The sequence below is a fragment of the Microtus oregoni genome, unplaced genomic scaffold (genome assembly GCF_018167655.1).
Source record: "Microtus oregoni isolate MIOR12 unplaced genomic scaffold, Mior012 000056F_ref0000123, whole genome shotgun sequence".
Classification (NCBI taxonomy): Eukaryota; Metazoa; Chordata; class Mammalia; order Rodentia; family Cricetidae; genus Microtus; species Microtus oregoni.
Genome location: NW_024543832.1, coordinates 1367679 through 1385831, shown reverse-complemented (window position 1 = coordinate 1385831; position 18153 = coordinate 1367679). Strand labels below are relative to the sequence as shown.

At 40.6% G+C, this 18153-nt stretch overlaps 1 gene segment (V, D, J or C); it reads left to right on the top strand.

Annotated features, from left to right (window-relative positions):
• The first annotated feature begins 14796 nt into the window (after window positions 1-14796).
• LOC121438486 lies at window positions 14797-17556 on the top strand. The segment is given in 3 exon segments: window positions 14797-14842; window positions 14943-15258; window positions 17445-17556. Coding segments are annotated over 3 exon segments (474 nt in total).
• Window positions 17557-18153: the final 597 nt, after the last annotated feature.

Genomic DNA, 18153 nt, shown 5'->3' with positions numbered 1-18153 from the left:
AAAAAAGAAGAAGAAGAAGCAGACTCACCTAGGAGGAGTAGAAGACTGGAAATAATCAAATTGAGTGTTGAAATCAACAAAATAGAAACACAGAAAACAATCCAAAGAACCAATGAAACAAAAAGTTGGTTCTTCGAGAAAATCAACAAGATCACCAAACCCCTATACAAACTAATCAAACGACTGAGAGAAAACATGTGAATTAATAAGATCAGAAATGAAAAGGGGGACATAACCACAGACACAGAGTAAATTCAGAGGATCATTAGATCTTACTACAAAAGCCTGTATGCCACAAAACAGGAAAATGCAAAAGAATTTGACTTTTTTTAGATGAGTACCATATACCAAAGTTAAACCAAGTCCAGGTGAACAATATAAATAGATCTGTTAGTCAAAGAATTAGAAACTGTTACCAAAAACCTTCCTTCCAAAAAAAGCCCAGGACCAGATGGTTTCAATGCAGAATTCTAGCAGAACTTACAAAAAGAGCTAACAACTATACTGTTTAATATATTTCACAATATAGAAACAGAAGAGTCATTGCCAAATTCCTAGTATGAAGCTACAGTTACCCTGATACCCAAACCACACAAACACCCAACCAAGAAGAGAATTACTGGCCAATCTCACTCATGAACATCAACGCAAAAATTCTCAATAAGAAAGCAGGGTGGGCCCTTTGTTAGTGAGCTACCCAAGCAGCACATAGTTTTGATTTGGGCACCGGGACAGACATCATTGGGGTGAGTGAGTGCGGCAACAGCTGGGAACAGGGAACTCAGACGTTCCTCATCCCTCCTACACTTCCGGGTCATCCTACAGGGGCTGTACTGCCCGATACCTACTCTCTCTTCCTATCCCAGACCAGCTTATATCCAGAATCCCCTACCCCCTGTCTCCCTCCCTCCCTCCCTCCCTCCCTCCCTCCCTCCCTCCCCTCTTTGGTGGCATAGCACCTCCCAGTTCAGCCTGCTTGGGCGCTGGGACCAAACACGAATCGGGAGGTCATAGGGGAGGGCGGTAGTTCCTTTGTCTCCATAGCCTGCCTGCAGCAAGCAGGGTGGGCCCTTTGTTAGCGAGCTACCCAAGCAGCACAGAGTTTTGATCGGGGCACCGGGACAGACATCATTGGGTTGAGTGAGTGCAGCAGCAGCCGGGAACAGGGAACTCAGACGTTCCTCATCCCTCCTACACTTCCTGGTCATCCTGCAGGGGCTGTACTGCCCGATACCTCCTCTCTCTTCCTATCCCAGAAGAGCTTACATCCAGAACCCCCCACTCCCTCCCTCCCTCCCCTCTTTGGTGGCATAGCACCTCCCAGCTCAGCCTGCTTGGGCTCTAGGACCAAACCCGAATCCGGAGGGCATAGGAGAGGGCGGTAGTTCCTTTGTCTCCATAGTCCGCCTGCAGCAAGCAGGGTGGGCCCTTGGTTTGCCAGCTACACAAGCAGCACAGAGATCCTATCTGGACACCAGGAGAACCATCACTGGGGAGTGACATCACTGGGAAGATACATCAGTGGGCAAGAAGACCTGATCCTGTAAAAGAAGATCCATAGGGGAACATTCAGAGGAAAATATGGGCAGGCCCCAATGCAAGAATTCACCCAACAATCTGAAAAATAATATGAAACCACCAGAACCCAGCGAACTCACAAGAGGAGGACATGAACACCTTAATCAAGAAGAAGTAAAAAAAAAAAACTGACTTTATGAAAGTGATAAACAGCATATAAACAATGCCCTTATAAAAATGGTTGAGAAGTATAACAGAAGGTTTGAGGATTTGAGTAAATCAGTGAATGATACCCTAGGAAACCAAGGAAAAACAATCAAGCAGATAATGGAAACAGTTCAAGACATGAAAACTGAAATGGAGGCAAAGAAGAAAACACAAACAGAGGGCCGGCTGGACATGGAAAATCTGGGTAAACGAATAGAGACTACAGAAACAAGCATAACCAGCAGAATACAAGAGATAGAAGAAAGAATCTCAGATTCTGAAGATAACATAGAGAAACCCAGACCCAAAAAGATGAACATGGGATGTTCTCACTCAAAATTGGTTTCTAGCCATAAAAAAGGGTCACAGAGTCTACAATTGGTGAACCTAAAGAAGCTAAATAAGAAGGTGAACCAAAGGAAAAACATATAGTTATCCTCTTGGCTATGGGAAGTAGACAAAATGGCAGGGGAGAAAATTGGGATCTTGGGGGTGGGGTGGGATAGGGGTAAGAAGAGATGGGGAGAGAAAAGTGAGAAGGGGGGAACTTGGGAAAAAGAAAGGTTGGACAGGGGAGCACCGAACCAAAATTCTTAGTTGAGGGAGCCACCTTAGGGTTGGCAAGAGACTTGACCCTAGAGTGGATCCCAGGAGCCCATGGTGATGTCCCTTGTTAGTCCCTTTGGCAGCTGAGGATAGGCAACCTGAAATGACCCTATCCTATAGCAATACTGACGAATATGTTGCATACCACCATAGAACCTTCATCTGGCGATAGATGGAGATAGAGACAGAGACTCACATTGGAGCACTGGACTGAGCTCCCAAGGTCCCAATGAGGAGCAGAAGGAGGGAGAAGATGAGCAAGGAAGTCAGGACCACAAGGGGCACACCCACCCACTGAGACAATGGGGCTGATCTATTGGGAGCTCACCAAGGCCAGCTGGACTGTGACTGAAATAGCATGGGATAAAACCGGACTCTCTGAACATTGCAAACAATGAGGACTGATGAGAAGCCAAGGACAATGGCACCGGGTTTTGACCCTACTTCATGTTCTGGCTTTGTGGGAGCCTAGCCAGTTTGGTTGTTCACCTTCCTGGACATGAACAGAAGGGGGCGGAACTTGGACTTTCCACCAAACAGGGAACCCTGACTGCTCTATGGACTGGAGAGGGAGGGGGAAGGAGTTTGGGGGAGGGGGAGAAGGGTGGGAGGAGAGGGGGAAATGGGAGGCTGGGAGAAGGCAGATACTTTATTTTTCCTTTTCTCAATAAAAAAAAAGAAAAAAATTCTCAATAAAATACTGGCAAACCGAATCCAAGAACACATTAGAAAAATTATCCATTATGATCAAATAGTCTTCATCCCAGAGATGCAGGGCTGGTTCAACATACGAAAATCTATCAATGTAATCCATCATATAAATAAACTGAAAGAAAATAACATATGATCATTTGATTAGATGCTGAAAAAGTATTTGACAAAATTCAACATTCCTTTATGATGAAGGTCATTGAGAGACTAGGGATACAAGGTTCATTCCTAAATATAATTAAACCTATTTAGAGCAAGCTGACAGCTAACATCAATCTACATGGAGAGAAACTCAAAGCCATCCCACTAAAACAGGAACATGAAAAGGCTGTCCACTCTCTGCATGCCTCTTCAATTATAGTGCTTAAAGTTCTAGCAATTTGCAATAAGATAATATACGGGTATCAAGGGGATTTGAATTGGAAAGGAAGAAGGTAAACTTTTGTTATTTGCAGATGATATGATAGTATACATAAGTGACCCCAAAAACTCTACCAAAGAACTCCTACAGCAGATAAACACCGTTAGTAATGTGGCAAGATACAAGATCAACCCCAAAGAATCAGTTGCCCTCCTATACACTAAGTATAAGGAAGCAGAGAGGGAAATCAGAGAAATATCACCTTTATTTTTTTTTATTAAAAACCAAAATTCCCGTCTCCTCCCAGCCTCCCATTTCCCTCCTGCTCCTACCGTCCTTCTCCCCCTCCCCCCACTCCTCCTACCCTCCCTCTCCAGTCCGAAGAGCAGTCAGGGTTCCCTGACCTGTGGAAAGGCCAAGGTCCCCCCACCCTCCATCCAGGTCTAGGAAGGTGAACATCCAAAGTTTTTAGACTCCCACAAAGCCAGAACCTGAAGTAGGATCAAAACCCCATGCCATTGTCCTTGGCTTATCATCAGCCCTCATTGTCCGCCATGTTCAGAATGTTTAGTTTTATCCCATGCTTTTTCAGTCGCAGTCCAGCAGGCCTTGGTGAGCTCCCAATAGTCACAGTGGGTGGGTGCACCCCTTGTGGTCCTGACTTCCTTGCTCATGTTCTCCCTCCTTCTGCTCATCATTGGAACCTTGGGAGTTCAGTCTGGTGCTCCAGTGTGGGTCTCTGTCTCTATCTCCATCCATTGCCAGATGAAGGTTCTATGGTGATATGCAAGATATTTAGGGCTGGACAGATGGCTCAGAGGTTAAGAGTGCTGACTGCTCTTCCAGAGGTCCTGAGTTCAATTTCCAGCAACCACATGGTGGCTCACAACCAACTGTAATGAGATCTGGTGCCTCCTTCTGGTCTGCAAGTATACATGCAAGCAAAACACTGTATATATAATAAATAAATAAATCTTTAATAAAAAGATATGTATGAGTATGGCTATAAGATAGGGTAATTTCAGGTTCCCTATCCTCAGCTGCCCAAGGAGCTAACTGGGGACATCACCCTGGGGACCTGGGAGCCCCTCTGGGCCCAATTCTCTTGCCAACCCTAAGATGGCTCCCTTAATTAAGATATGTGCTTTCCTGCTCCCCTCTCCAACCTTCCTTTATCCCAAATATCCCTTTTCCCCAAGTTCCCCCCATCCTCCACTTCTCACTTTTCTCTCCCCATCTCCCCTTACCCCCATCCCGCCCCACCCCCAAGATCCCAGTTTTTTGCCTGACAATCTTGTCTACCTCTCATAGCCAGGAAGATAACTATATGTTTCTTTTTGGGTTCACCTTTCTTATTTAGCTACTTTAGGATCACAAATTACAGACTCAGTGTCCTCTATTTATGGCTAGAAACCAATTATGAGTGAGTACATCCCATGTTCATCTTGTTGGGTCTGGGTTACCTCACTCAGGATAGTGTTTTCTATTTCCATCCATTTGCATGCAAAATTTGAGAAGTCATTGTTTTTTTCCACAGAGTAATACTCTAATGTGTATATATTCCACAATTTCTTCAACCATTCTTCCATTGAAGGACATCTAGGTTGTTTCCAGGTTCTGGCTATTACAAATAATGCTGCTATGAACATACTTGAACCAATACTTTTGTCATATGATAGGGCATCTCTTGGGTATATTTCCAAGAGTGGTATTGCTGGGTCAAGGGGTAGGTTGATCCCAAATTTCCTGAGAAACTGCCTCACTGCTTTCCAAAGTGGTTGCACAAGATTGCACGCCCACCAGCAATGGATGAGTGTACCCCTTCCTCCACAACCTCTCTAGCATAGGCTATCATTGGTGTTCTTGATTTTAGCCATTCTGACAGGTGTAAGATGATATCTCAAAGTTATCTTGATTTGCATTTCCCTGATCGCTAAGGAGGTTGAGCATGACCTTAAGTGCCTTTTGGTCATTTGCACTTCTTATGTTGAGAATTCTCTGTTAAGTTCAGTGCCCCATTTCTTAATTGGGTAAATTAGCATTTTATACCAAAACCACATAAAGACTCAACCAAGAAAGAAAATTACAGGCCAATCTCACTCATGAACATCGAGGCAAAAATCCTCAACAAAATACTGGCTAACCGAATCCAATAACACAATAGAAAAATTACCCATTATGATCAAATAGGCTTCATCCCAGTGATGCAGGGCTGGTTCAACATACGAAAATCTTTCCATGTAATCCATCATATAAATAATATGAAAGAAAAAAACCATATGATCATTTCATTAGATGCTGAAAAAGAATTTGACAAAATTTAACATCCCTTTTATGATAAAGGTCTGTGAGAGATTAGGGATACAAGGTTCATTCCTAAATATAATAAAAGCTATTTACAGCAAGCTGACAGCTAACATCAAATTAAACGGAGAGAAACTCAAAGCCATGCCACTAAAATCAGGAACACGACAAGACTGTACACTCTCAACATACCTCTTCAATATAGTGCTTGAAGATTTAGCAATAGCAATAAGACAACATAAGGGTATCAAGGGGATTCGAATTGGAAAGGAAGTAGTTAAACTTTATTTGCAGATGATATGATAGTGTACATAAGCGACACCAAAAATTCCAGCAAAAAACTCCTATAGCTGATAAACACCTTCAGTAATGTGGCAGGATATATGATCAACTCCAAAAAATCAGTTGCCCTCTTATACACAAAGGATATTGAAGCAGAGAGGGAAATCAGAGAAGCTTCACCTTTCACCATAGCCAAAAAACCGCATAAAATTTCTTGGGGTAACTCTAACCAAGGAAGTGAAAGATCTCTTTGACAAGCTCTTTAAGGCATTGAAGAAAGAAATTGAAGAGGATACCAGAAAATGGAAGGATCTCCCTTGCTCTTGGATTGGGAGGATCAACATAATAAAAATGGCAATTCTACCAAAGGCAATTTATAGATTCTATGCAATCCCTATCAAGGTCCCTTCAAAATTCTTCACAGATCTTGAGAGGACAATAATCAACTTTAAATGGAAAAACAAAAAACACAGGATAGCTAAAACTATCCTATACAATAAAGGAACTTCTGGAGGCATTACCATCCCAGACTTCAAACTCTATTACAGAGCTACAGTAATGAAAACAGCGTGGTACTGGCATAAAAACAGAGAAGTTGATCAATGGAATCATATAGAAGATCTGGTTTTCAACCCACAAACCTATGAACACCTGATTTTTGATAAAGGAGCTAAAAGTATACAATGGAATAAAGAAACATCACCTTTCACGATAGGCACAAATAGCATAAATATCTTGGGTTAACTCTGACCAAGGAAGTGAAAGATCTATTTGACAAGAACTTTATGTCTTTAAAGAAAGAAATTGAAGAGGATAACAGAAAATGGAAGGATCTTGCTTGCTCTTGGATTGAGAAAATCAACATAGTAAAAATGGCAATTCTACCTAAAGTAATCTATAGATTCAATGCAATCCCCATCAAAATCCCATCAAAATTTTTCAGAGACCTTGAAAAAACAATAATCAACTTTATATGGAAAAGCAAAACACCCAGAATAGCCAAAATAATCCTATACAAAAAAGGAATGTCTTGAGGCATTACCATCCCTGACATCAAAGTCTATTACAGAGCTACAATATTTAAAACAGCTTGGTATTGGCATAAAAACAAAGATGTCGACAAATGGAATTGAATAGAAGACCCAGATTTTGACCCACAAACCTAAGAACACCTCATTTTTGATAAAGGAGCTAAAAGTATACAATGGAAGAAAGGGAGCATCTTCAATGAATGATGCTGGCATAACTGGATGTCAACCTGTAGTTAAGGGAGCCACTTTAGGGTTGGCAAGAGACCTGACCCTAGAGGGGCTCTCATGTGCCCAAGCCGAGTTGCCCAGTTAGTTCCTTGGGCAGTTGAGGACAGGGAATCTGAAATGACCATATCCTAGAGCAATACTGATGAATATCTTGCATATCATCATAGAACCTTCATCTGGTGATGGATGGAGTTAGAGACCGAGACCCACACTGGAGCACTGGACTGAGCTCCCAAGGTCCCAATGAGGAGCAGAAGGAGGGAGAACATGAGCAAAGAAGTCGGGACCACGAGGGATTCCCCCACCCACTGAGACAGTGGAGCTGATCTATTGGGAGCTCACCAAGACCAGCTGGACTTTGACTGTAAAAGCATGGGATAAAACTGGACTCTCTGAACATGGCGAAAAATGAGGGCTGATGAGACGCAAAGGATAATGGCACGGAGTTTTGATCCTACGTAATGTGATGGCTTTGTGGGAGCCTAGCCAGTTTGGATGTTCACCTTCCTAGATATGAACGGAGGGGGGAGGTCCTAGGTCTTACCACAGGGCAGAAAACCCTGACTGCTTTTTGGACTGGAGAGTGAGGGGGAAAGGAGTGGGGGGAGGGGGAGAAGGGTAGGAGGAGGGGGCGTAGGGTGGGAGGAGGGGGAGGGAAATGGACCGCTGGGAGGAGGTGGAAACTTGTTTTTTTTTTCTCCTTTTCTCAATAAAAAAAAGCAAAATGAAAAAAAAACAACAAAAAAAGAAGAATGAAAATAGATCCATATCTATCACCATGCACAAAACTCAAGTGCAAATGAATTAAAGACCACAATATCAGTCAGAACACATTGAACCTGATAGAAGAAATAGTGGTAAGTTCTCTACAACACATGGGCACTAGAGACCACTTCCTACATATAACCCCAGCAGCACAGACATTAAGGACAGCATTGAATAAATGGGACCTCCTGAAACTGAGAAGCTTCTGTAAAGCAAAGGACACTGTCACTAAGACAAAAAGGCAACCTACTGACTGAAAGAAGATCTTCACCAACCCTGCAACAGACAAAGTTCTGATCTCCAAAATATATAAAGAACTCATGAAACTAAACTTTAAAATGCTAATTAACCCAATTAAGAAATGGGGCACAGAACTGAACAGAGAATTCTCAACATAAGAAGTTCAAATGGCCAAAACACACTACGGTCATGCTCAACCTCCTTAGCATTCAGGGAAATGCAAATCAAAACAACTTTAAGATACCATCTTACACCTGTCAGAATGGCTAAAATCAAAAACACCAATGATAGCCTTTGCTGGAGAGGCTGTGGAGGAATGGGTACACTCATCCATTGCTGGTGGGAATGCAAACTTGTGCAACCACTTTGGAAAGCAGTATGGTGGTTTCTCAGGAAATTTGGGATCAAAATACCCCTGGACCCAGCAATACCAGTCTTGGGAATATACCCTAGAAATGCCCTTGCATACTACAAAAGTATTTGTTCAACTATGTTCACAGCAGCATTATTTGTAATAGCCAGAACCTGGAAACAACCTAGATGCCCTTCAATGGAAGAATGGATGAAGAAAATGTGGAATATATACATATTAGAGTATTACTCAGCGTTATAAAAAAATAATATTTTAAATTTTGCATGCAAATGGATGGAAATAGAAAACACTATCCTGAGTGAGGTAACCCAGACCCAACAAGATGAACATGGGATGTATTCACTCATAATTGGTTTCTAGCCATAAATAAAGGACATTGAGCATATAATTCGTTTCCTACAGAAGCTAAATCAGAAGGTAAACCCAAAGAAAAACATTTAGTTATCCTCCTGGATATCGGAAGTAAACAAGATATACGGGCAAAAATTGGGAAATGGGGTGTGAGGTGGGTTGGGGAAAAGAGGAGATAGGGAGAGAAAATTGAGAAGAGGAGGATGGGGAGAGCTTGGTGGAGTGGGATGGTTGGGATAAAGAAAGGTTGGTTATGGGAGCAGGGAAGTATATATCCTAATTAAGGGAGCCATTTTAGGGTTGGCAAGAGTCTTGACTTTAGAGGGGTTGTCAGGGGTCCAGGGAGAAGTCCCCAGCTTTTTCCTTGCGCAGCTGTGGTGAGAGAGCCTGAAATGGCCCGATCCTATAGCCATACTAATGAATATCTTGCATATCACCATAGAACCTTCATGTGGCAATGGATGGAGATAGGGACAGAGATCCACAATGGAGTACTGGACTGAGGTCCCAAGGTTCAAATGAGGAGCAGAAGGATGGAGAAAAAGAGCAAGAAAGTCACCCTCTGAGATGGTGGGCTGATCTACTGGGAGCTCACCAAGGCCAGCTGGACTGGGACTGAAAAAACATGGGATAAAACCAGACTCTCTGAACATGGCAGACAATGAAGTCTGCTGAGAAGCCAAGAAAATGGCAGTGGGTTTTCAACCTACTGCATGTACTGGCTTTGTGGGAGCCTAGCCTTTTTGGATGCTCACCTTCCTAGACCTGAATTGAGGGGGAGGACTGTGAACTCCCCCACAGGGCAGGGAACTCTGACTGCTGTTTGAACTGGAAAGGGCGGGGGAGGGGAGTGAGGGTGGGGATTGGGGGGATTGGGAGGGAAACGGGAGGTGTGGAGGAGGTGGAAATTTTTAATAATAAATAAGTAAATAAATAAATGCCACATAAAGATGGAAAACACACAGAGATTCTGGATACTGTATATTATTATGCTCTCCTTGAATTGTTTGAATAGTGAGGAAGAAGCAACAGGTTCTAAAAGATATTTGCTTATAAATTTTGAGCTAATCCAAGATAGGAATTTTGAAAATACCTTGAATTCAAAATTAAGGCAGAAGGTATGTTACTTTGAAGAAGAGATTTTGCTTTGTTTACACAGGAAATGAGAGGCTGTGGATTAATTCTGAGTTAAGAAATATCAAGTATGATCAATGAAGAACACCTAAGAAATCACTATAGGGAACAGATGGCCCGATGGCCCAAATGTCTGAACAGGTTCAAGATGCTGCCTGAGATGATCAAGCCTCAGAGGATACTCCAGTCAGGACTTGATTATAACTCTATATTTTCTTTAGGTTCCCATTAGATTATCAACACTCCCAATCGTCTGGAAGTATCCTGGAATACTATGCCCACATTCCCCCCCAAAAAAATCAATTATGGATATTTTCCTTAGTTTAAAAAAAAGAGGGGGAAGTGGTGCAGGAGAATTGTCTGTATTCTTTCAATCATAATTTAAATAAATGCTGTTTGGCCAGTATCCAGGCAGGAAGTATAGGCTGGACAACCAGACAGGAAATAGAGGCAGGGCAATGAGTACAGGAGTATTCTGGGAAGGAGGAAGCTGTTCCTGCAGTCCTGTCCAGACATCGAAGAAGCAAGATGTGACCTACCACACTGAAAATGGTACTGAGCCATGCGGCTAACACAGATAAGAATAATGCGTTAATATAAGGTATAAGAGTTAATAAGACATCTAAGCTAAAGGGTCAATCAGTTTATAACTTTTGGAGACCTCTGTGTGATTTTCTTTGGGATTTACCAGATATGGGAACTGGGTAGGACAGTAACTCCCGACAAGAGGGTCCATAATGTTACACACAGGTACAAGATATAATCAGGAATAGTCTTTGTCCCATATAAATAACACAATCCAATACCATACAGGTCTTCCAGGTCTTTTAGCACAAGGTAATGAAGAGATTGATCAATTATTAACTGGAAGCATATTTGAAGGCCTCAGAATTCCATAGGAAACATCATGCCAATAGCAAAGGTTTAAAGAATTTTCTATTACATGGCAACAAACTAAGAAGATTTTAGAGAGATGTCTTACTTGCTCTTGCTAAACCAAAGACCTCTTTCTGCAGGGACTAACTCAAAGGGTACCTAAAGGAATAAAATCTGGCAGATGGATGTTTTCCACTTTTCAGAATTTGAAAAATTAAAATATTTACACCACACCATTGACACTTATTGAGGTTTTCAGTGGGCAACTGCTTTGAGCTCAGAAAAGTTTGATTCAGTAATCACACCTTTATTGTAAGTTATGGACATCATGTGTATACCTGCACAAATGAAGACAGAAAATGGTCCAGCATATGTCTTTAAGAAAATAAAACGTTTTTTTGCTTATTATAATATAAAGCGGGTATACCACATAATCCTACAGGTCAGGCAATTGTAGAAAGACTTAATTGAACTATAAATGATATGTTAAATAAACAGAAAGGGATGGAAAATACCCCCCAGGAATATATTGCATAATGCTTCATTAATCTTTAATTTTCTTATCACTAATGAGAAAGGGACAATAGAAGGAGAGAGACATTGAATAATAAAAAAGTCTTCTGAATTAAATCAGTCAGTTTATTTCATGGATGTGTTGACTTCACAATGGAGACCAGGAGATGTGCTATGTTGGGGATGGGGTTTTCCTCTTGTTTACACAGGAGAAGAAAAACTAAGGATAGAGTCAAAATTGATAAATATTCAGTCTGAAAAATAGAAAACTCTTGAGAAAGAAAAATGACAGCTCATCCACAGTGATGATAGCAATACAGGTTGTAAGAAACCTTATAAAGTATGGGGCAGGGTTTTGCTCTTGTCTTTACAGGAAAATACACATCTTCAAAACATTGAAGAGACCCTGAATGTTTGGACGCTAAGAGAAGAAAAAGTAACTATCCAATAAGGATCATCAAGAAAAAGGAATATGACTTGTTAGGACAGGTGATCAAACCATATACATTCTGGCTTTGGAGTTGTACAATGGCTCTGCCCTTCTCTAAATCCAAGTAAGTTCATAAAAATATTTTACCTTTCTTCATACCTATTTTTGTATTTATTGTACATTTCATTGAATATATATGTCTGTATATGTCTATATAAGGATTGTTTAAGTTTTCCACAATGAACAATGAACTTTATTTTGAAGTTTCCAGGAAGAAGATGGGGCCCCACAAAAACTCCACCTGGTTGATATGACATCATAATGCTATAGCACTATAATTAAGATCTGTTTTAGGTATCAGCTACTCAAGATGATTCCAAATTGGTTAGCTAAAATGGTGTACTTTTTAACAATGTAGAACTCCATATAGGAACTGCAGAAAACCTTACCAAATACTAAGAGACTATTTCCTAATATACCAGACAGTAGTCTTGGAAATTAACCATCATTTTACTTTCACAGGATCTCATAAAAAGTACATCAACTACATGACTGCTGGAAGTAATTCTAGAAGATGACATCCCCTCTCCCAACAAATTTTGTCTCCAGGGTTAGGGACATCATTTAGGGGTTGATTATAATTGGTATAGGGTTGGGACTTGGGGGAAACATTTTGTAGGCTAAGGGATCTCTTTGAAAAAAAGTAGAAAATTGGATTGGATAATAGATTAGTTTGAGCTTACACTAATTATAGTAATGAGTAATAGAGTGAATACTTGTGATCTATTATTTATAGGCAAATTACATTGGTATATATTCTTGCATATTGATACAAACTTAAATCATATTGAATATTGCCTATTTTCATCTACAATATTTATATATCTAGGAAAAGTTACTTTGTCATATTGTATGCATTCATGCTTCTACCTGTGCTTAACACATTTTTATATATTTATACATTTTTAGGATATATTTATTATATTACAATACACATTTCTACCTCTGGTCAAGAACTCTTATAAATTGCTTACATTTTGAGGTCATTGTCCTCATTTGTTGCACTGGTATTTATTGAATAATATTCTAATATGAAGTCATCGTCTTTAAGTTATATAGGTATTATAGATCAGTAGTTATCTATGTATGCCATACTTATAGTTAGACTAATCAGGTTCTTTAGATACATAGAGATTTTATTCTGCATAGACAGGTAATCTTCAACCACTTCAAAGAACTGTAGAATGTGGCATTTAAATAATTTAGGGTTCTGTTGAAGTGAGATACAATTGCTCCTGGCAGCACCAATTTATTCCCCAAAAGAATGGTGAGCACCTATGACACTCCTTTTGGAGCTTGTTTTCTTCTTCGCAAAACTGGCCTTTGTGCAAGGAACTGCCTATGTTTCCACCACTAACAAAATGCATGATGTCTGGACAGGACAAGCAGGATACAAGAAAAAAAGACTGTCAACTTTTGACAATACAGGGTAAGAAAGTTTTGAAATTTTTCTTGCCTCAGAAAATGGTCTGTCAGTTATTCTAGGCCTTAGCCACAGTTGGTTGTCAAGGTAGCCAGTTGTTTTTGGCATTTATTGCACATTTTGAAAGTTACTTAATTACACTTCCTGCTCATTCCAGTATTATTATATTCATTCTCAGATCTTCAATTGGGTTGAAGACTAGATAGTTGTGATGACTTTCCTCTCATGAGTTGGCCAAGTTATTTATTATACAAGAGTAAAACTCATCAGGATAGGATAATTATTGAAACATTTATCACATGTTTGTGGCTTGATATATTTGTTCCTACTTTTGTATTAGGCTTACAACTCTCTTATGTAAACAAAACAGGGAGGTGCTGTAAAAATTTCTACCAACAGTAGCCTTTATATTACCAGAGCACTTGGGTTTGGTCTCTTAAACTATGCCAATGTAAAGTGTGTCAGTCCTCTTTTCTGGCTGGAGAATTCATGTTCCTATCACAGTAAAGTTTTACTTAGAGGCAGGTGTGATCCTAACCATAATCCCCTTCAGGAAGAAGCTATGTCCAGGAGACAAAGGGACAGACAGAGCTAATATCTAGAAACTCAGATGTGTGTGGAACTTTTATAGTTCACATTGATCCTAAAGAGACATGACAGTGAGAAACACAACATTTTCCATGCATATGGTGAAAAGAGAACTAAAATAACGTGTGGTGAATCCCTAACAATGAAAATACATACAAAGAGCTATGTTAATGCTTCAATTTCTATAACTGTCATCAGTGAGAATAATGTCTTATACTTGCTCTATATACTGCCTTCTGCCCAGGTCCAACTACAGAGCCTCTTGTTTCAAAAACATATACAAATGAGTCTTCTTTTGTGCTTGACCTGACCAGCAGGCCATGTAATTCGTGGGCCTCAAGTTCAGGATCACCTGGGTAGGAATGGGGGGAAAGAGAAAGAGAACCAAGCGCGTATAAAGAATGACAGAGTCAGTCTGAGATGCGTCTAGGTTCCGTTTATTGCAGGCAGGGGTTTATTCTTATAGAGTGGTTTTGGTTGGGAGGGGTAGAGTTAGAGGGGAGCGGAAACTATCGCGCCCTAGGCCAGGGAGGAAGCAATATATCTCTAGAAACAACTAGTGGTTAGGCCGTGTCTTGGCACCTTGTGGTCAGGTTGTTCTGAGAACTGTATCACAGCTGTTTTGGCAGCAAGCTGTTGTTGCAGAGAGGATGAGGAAGATTGGCCAGTACTTAAGGTCGGGGGGCTTCTTGGTCCCCAACATGTGCCCATAAAAACCAGCCCTGACCTAACCCTTCAGCTCTGGCAGAGGAGACTTCCCAGTCAGGGTTCAGCATTGAACACAGGATACTCACCATGGATTTAGGGCTCATATTTGTTTTCTTTTTCCTTATTTTTAAAGGTAATTCATAAATATGAGATGCTGTGTGTTGTGTGGACATTAGAAAGAGAAAACTTGTACTCTGTGTCAGTTTTCTCACCAGAATTCTTTGTGTTTACAGGTGGACAGTGTGGCATACAATTGCTGGAGTCTCGGGGAGGCTTAGTAAAGCCGGGAAAGTCCCTGAAACTCTCCTGTGCAGCCTCTGGATTCACCTTTAGTAACTACTGGATGACTTGGGTCCACCAGCCTCCAGGAAAGGGGCTGGAGTGGATTGCATACATTCATCCAAATGGTGGTGCCACTGTCTATACGGACGCTGTGAAGGGCCGGTTCACAATCTCCAGAGACAATGCGAAGAACACTCTGTACCTGGAAATGAGCAGTCTGAGGTCTGAAGACACAGCACTGTATTACTGTGCAAGAGATGCAACACAGTGAGTGAATGCTACTGTGAGCTCAGACAAAATAAACCTGTGGAGAACACAGGACCAGCAGGGGGTGCTGAGAGCACTTAGAGATCTGGGTCACAGGAGAGCCTGCTCAGAGAAGCATGGAAGACTGCACTTCTCTGTGTCTACACTGCCCCACCATATCACACTTAGAGATTCGCTCTACAGGTATGGTGTGTAGTAATCCTTGATGTCCAAATGATTATTCAAATTTCTGTTTCCAGTTGTGTGTTTTTTTATTATAGTGTTTCTCTTTGTTTCCCTTTATCTCCCTCTGTATCCCTATTTCTATGTTTCACTCTCTCTCTTTCTCTCTCTCTTTCTCTTTCTCCCTTTCTTTCTCTTAATTTTTCTTTCTCATTCCTTTCCCTGTACGTGTTGTGTGTGTGTGTGTGTGTGCTGACATATGATGCATTTCTTTAACAATCTGTACCACTTGTTTTGAGATAAATTCTCTCACTTGGCATGGATCTCAACGACTGGATAGTCTGGTTGTCCACTGAGTTCCAGTGACGGCTTTGTTTCTACAATCCCTATATGGTATACCTGGTTGACAGCCACACCCATTTCCTTCTTTTATTAAGGATTTTGATTTCTGTGTTCAGAAACTACTGATGGGGTTTTGTGTGGCAAAAACTTGTTTTTCACAGTCCCATTATAGTTAATTTTTCTACTGAGGATGTGCTTTTACCTGAACAAAATGCAGATCATCACACAGAGCAAAATGATCCTGTATAGTGATCAGCATCAGTTCCTGAAAAAGCCAAAGAAGGAGGTAAACCCTAGAAGAGGCAGGCAGCTCAGAACCACATGTAAGTCTAGAGGACCCTGTGCCATCTGTTTGTCTCCATGAGCACTTCACTGCCCACAAAGAAGCATATACCCCCAATTAAAACAGTGTATTTTTTAAAAAGTTCTCATTCAATGCTTTGATTTAGCCCAATGACCTATTTCCTATGTAGTTTATATGAGACCTTGATTGAAATGGTAATATTTCAAAATATATTTCTCATTTGATTAATAAATACTGCGTTTGAAACATCACTACTCCCTGTTAAAGGTTATTACATGGTTTCAGTCATCCAAGAGAATAGTTTAATGTTTTCTTTCCAAGAAAAACTCCTTTCTTCCACTTCTCTAAGTTTTGAATCAGGAAGTTAATAGATAACACTGGGAACTCAGGGTTGAGAGGAGATGTCTTCATGAACACACAGTGTTCTGCCCTCCATCTTCTGATTGGGTTGCTTAAACTTGACCAGTGCATGTGGGCAGAAGAGGTGACAAAAAGCTGAAATTTTTTATAACCTCCTTAAAACTGAAAAGAATTAGTTGCCTGTAACTAATGATATGAGTGCCATTTACCCAAGGAAAGAATGAGACCAAGTGTTAATGAAAAGGAAGAAAAGGAATGTCAGTGCTGTGGAAATGAAATGTGGTTATTCTGAGACATTATAAAAACTGGGGGGACACTAGAGAATTACATAAGATAATGTGACCCTGCAATCTCACTTTCAAGAAGTGAGGAGAAAAAGAAGCAGAGTTGGTGCAGGAAATCAGGAAAGGAGTGGGGAGAGAACAAAAGAGACATTGGTGTCAGAGTCCAGAAGGGTCAAAGGAGTGAGAGAAAGAGGAGAAAGTGTAGTGGGATGAATCAATGTGATCATAGTGCATTAGCAATGAGCGTTCTGATTTTTTAAGCAGAATGAATAACAATAGGTGGAAAAAGAATATTTTCAGATATTATATGAAGTTAATACACATATATCCATATGCTCTTGTAGGTGTGTTTTTGGAAAGGATTGTCTCTAATGTTGTATATCTGTCTGTGTATATATGTCTGAGTGTTGTGTGCTTGCTTCAGTGATGCAAACTTTCTCATCATCTTAAATAGTTTACATTATAAATAGTTTACATTACAGCATCATCTGACCTTAGAAACCTGCTCTGAGGTCAGGTGAGCTACAAGACTGGGATTCAAGGTTTGACTTCAGGCACAGGACATCCCTTACCCTGAGCAAGCTTCTGAAGACATTCCAGTTCCCATTCTTCCTTAAGATCCTAGTAATTCCCAAAGCATAAAAGGCAGAGAACACAGCACAACTGAACCCGATTTCCTCATTAAGATATGTGACTCATATGTGCAGTATGCTTTTATTTTTCTTTTTATTCAGGTGTGTGGTGTTGAACATGAGTAGTGAGATTACAGCACATGCTGTGGTTCAACTACACAGTAGTCTTGAAAAGATCATGGAGTTCAGAATCAGAATAGGAGTCACCAGCTGAGGGTGCAGTTCCCATACTACTACTACTACTACTACTACTACTACTACTACTACTACTACTACTACTACTATACTACTTCTTCTTCTTCTTCTTCTTCTTCTTCTTCTTCTTCTTCTTCTTCTCTTCCTTCTGTTTTCTTTGTTTGTTTTGATTTATCCTCAACTCCCCAACATTCTCAAATCTATGCTCAGTAAATTGATCCTTTTGTTTGTTTGTTTTGTTTTTGTGTACCTGAGATAGGGTTTCTCTTTAGCTTTGGAGCCTGTCCTGGAACTAGCTCTTGCATATCACACTGGCTTCAAACTCACAGAAATCTGCCTGCCTCTGCCCCCCAAGTGCTGGGATTAAAGGCATGTGCCACCACTGCCTGGCAGTAATTGATCCTTTATAGAATCAGTTATAACAGCTGAGTGTCACAAAAGAAGAACTTGTAGTTCCTGCTGTTTATTTTAGAAGTGCATCAATGTAGTCATCAAAAATTATTTTCTGTAGAAAACTGTGATGTTTTAAAAGACTGAGCTAGGCTTGTAGCTCTGTGGTAGAGTGCTTTGTCACCATGTGAAAGATCTTAAGTTTAAGAACCAAACTCACTTAAAA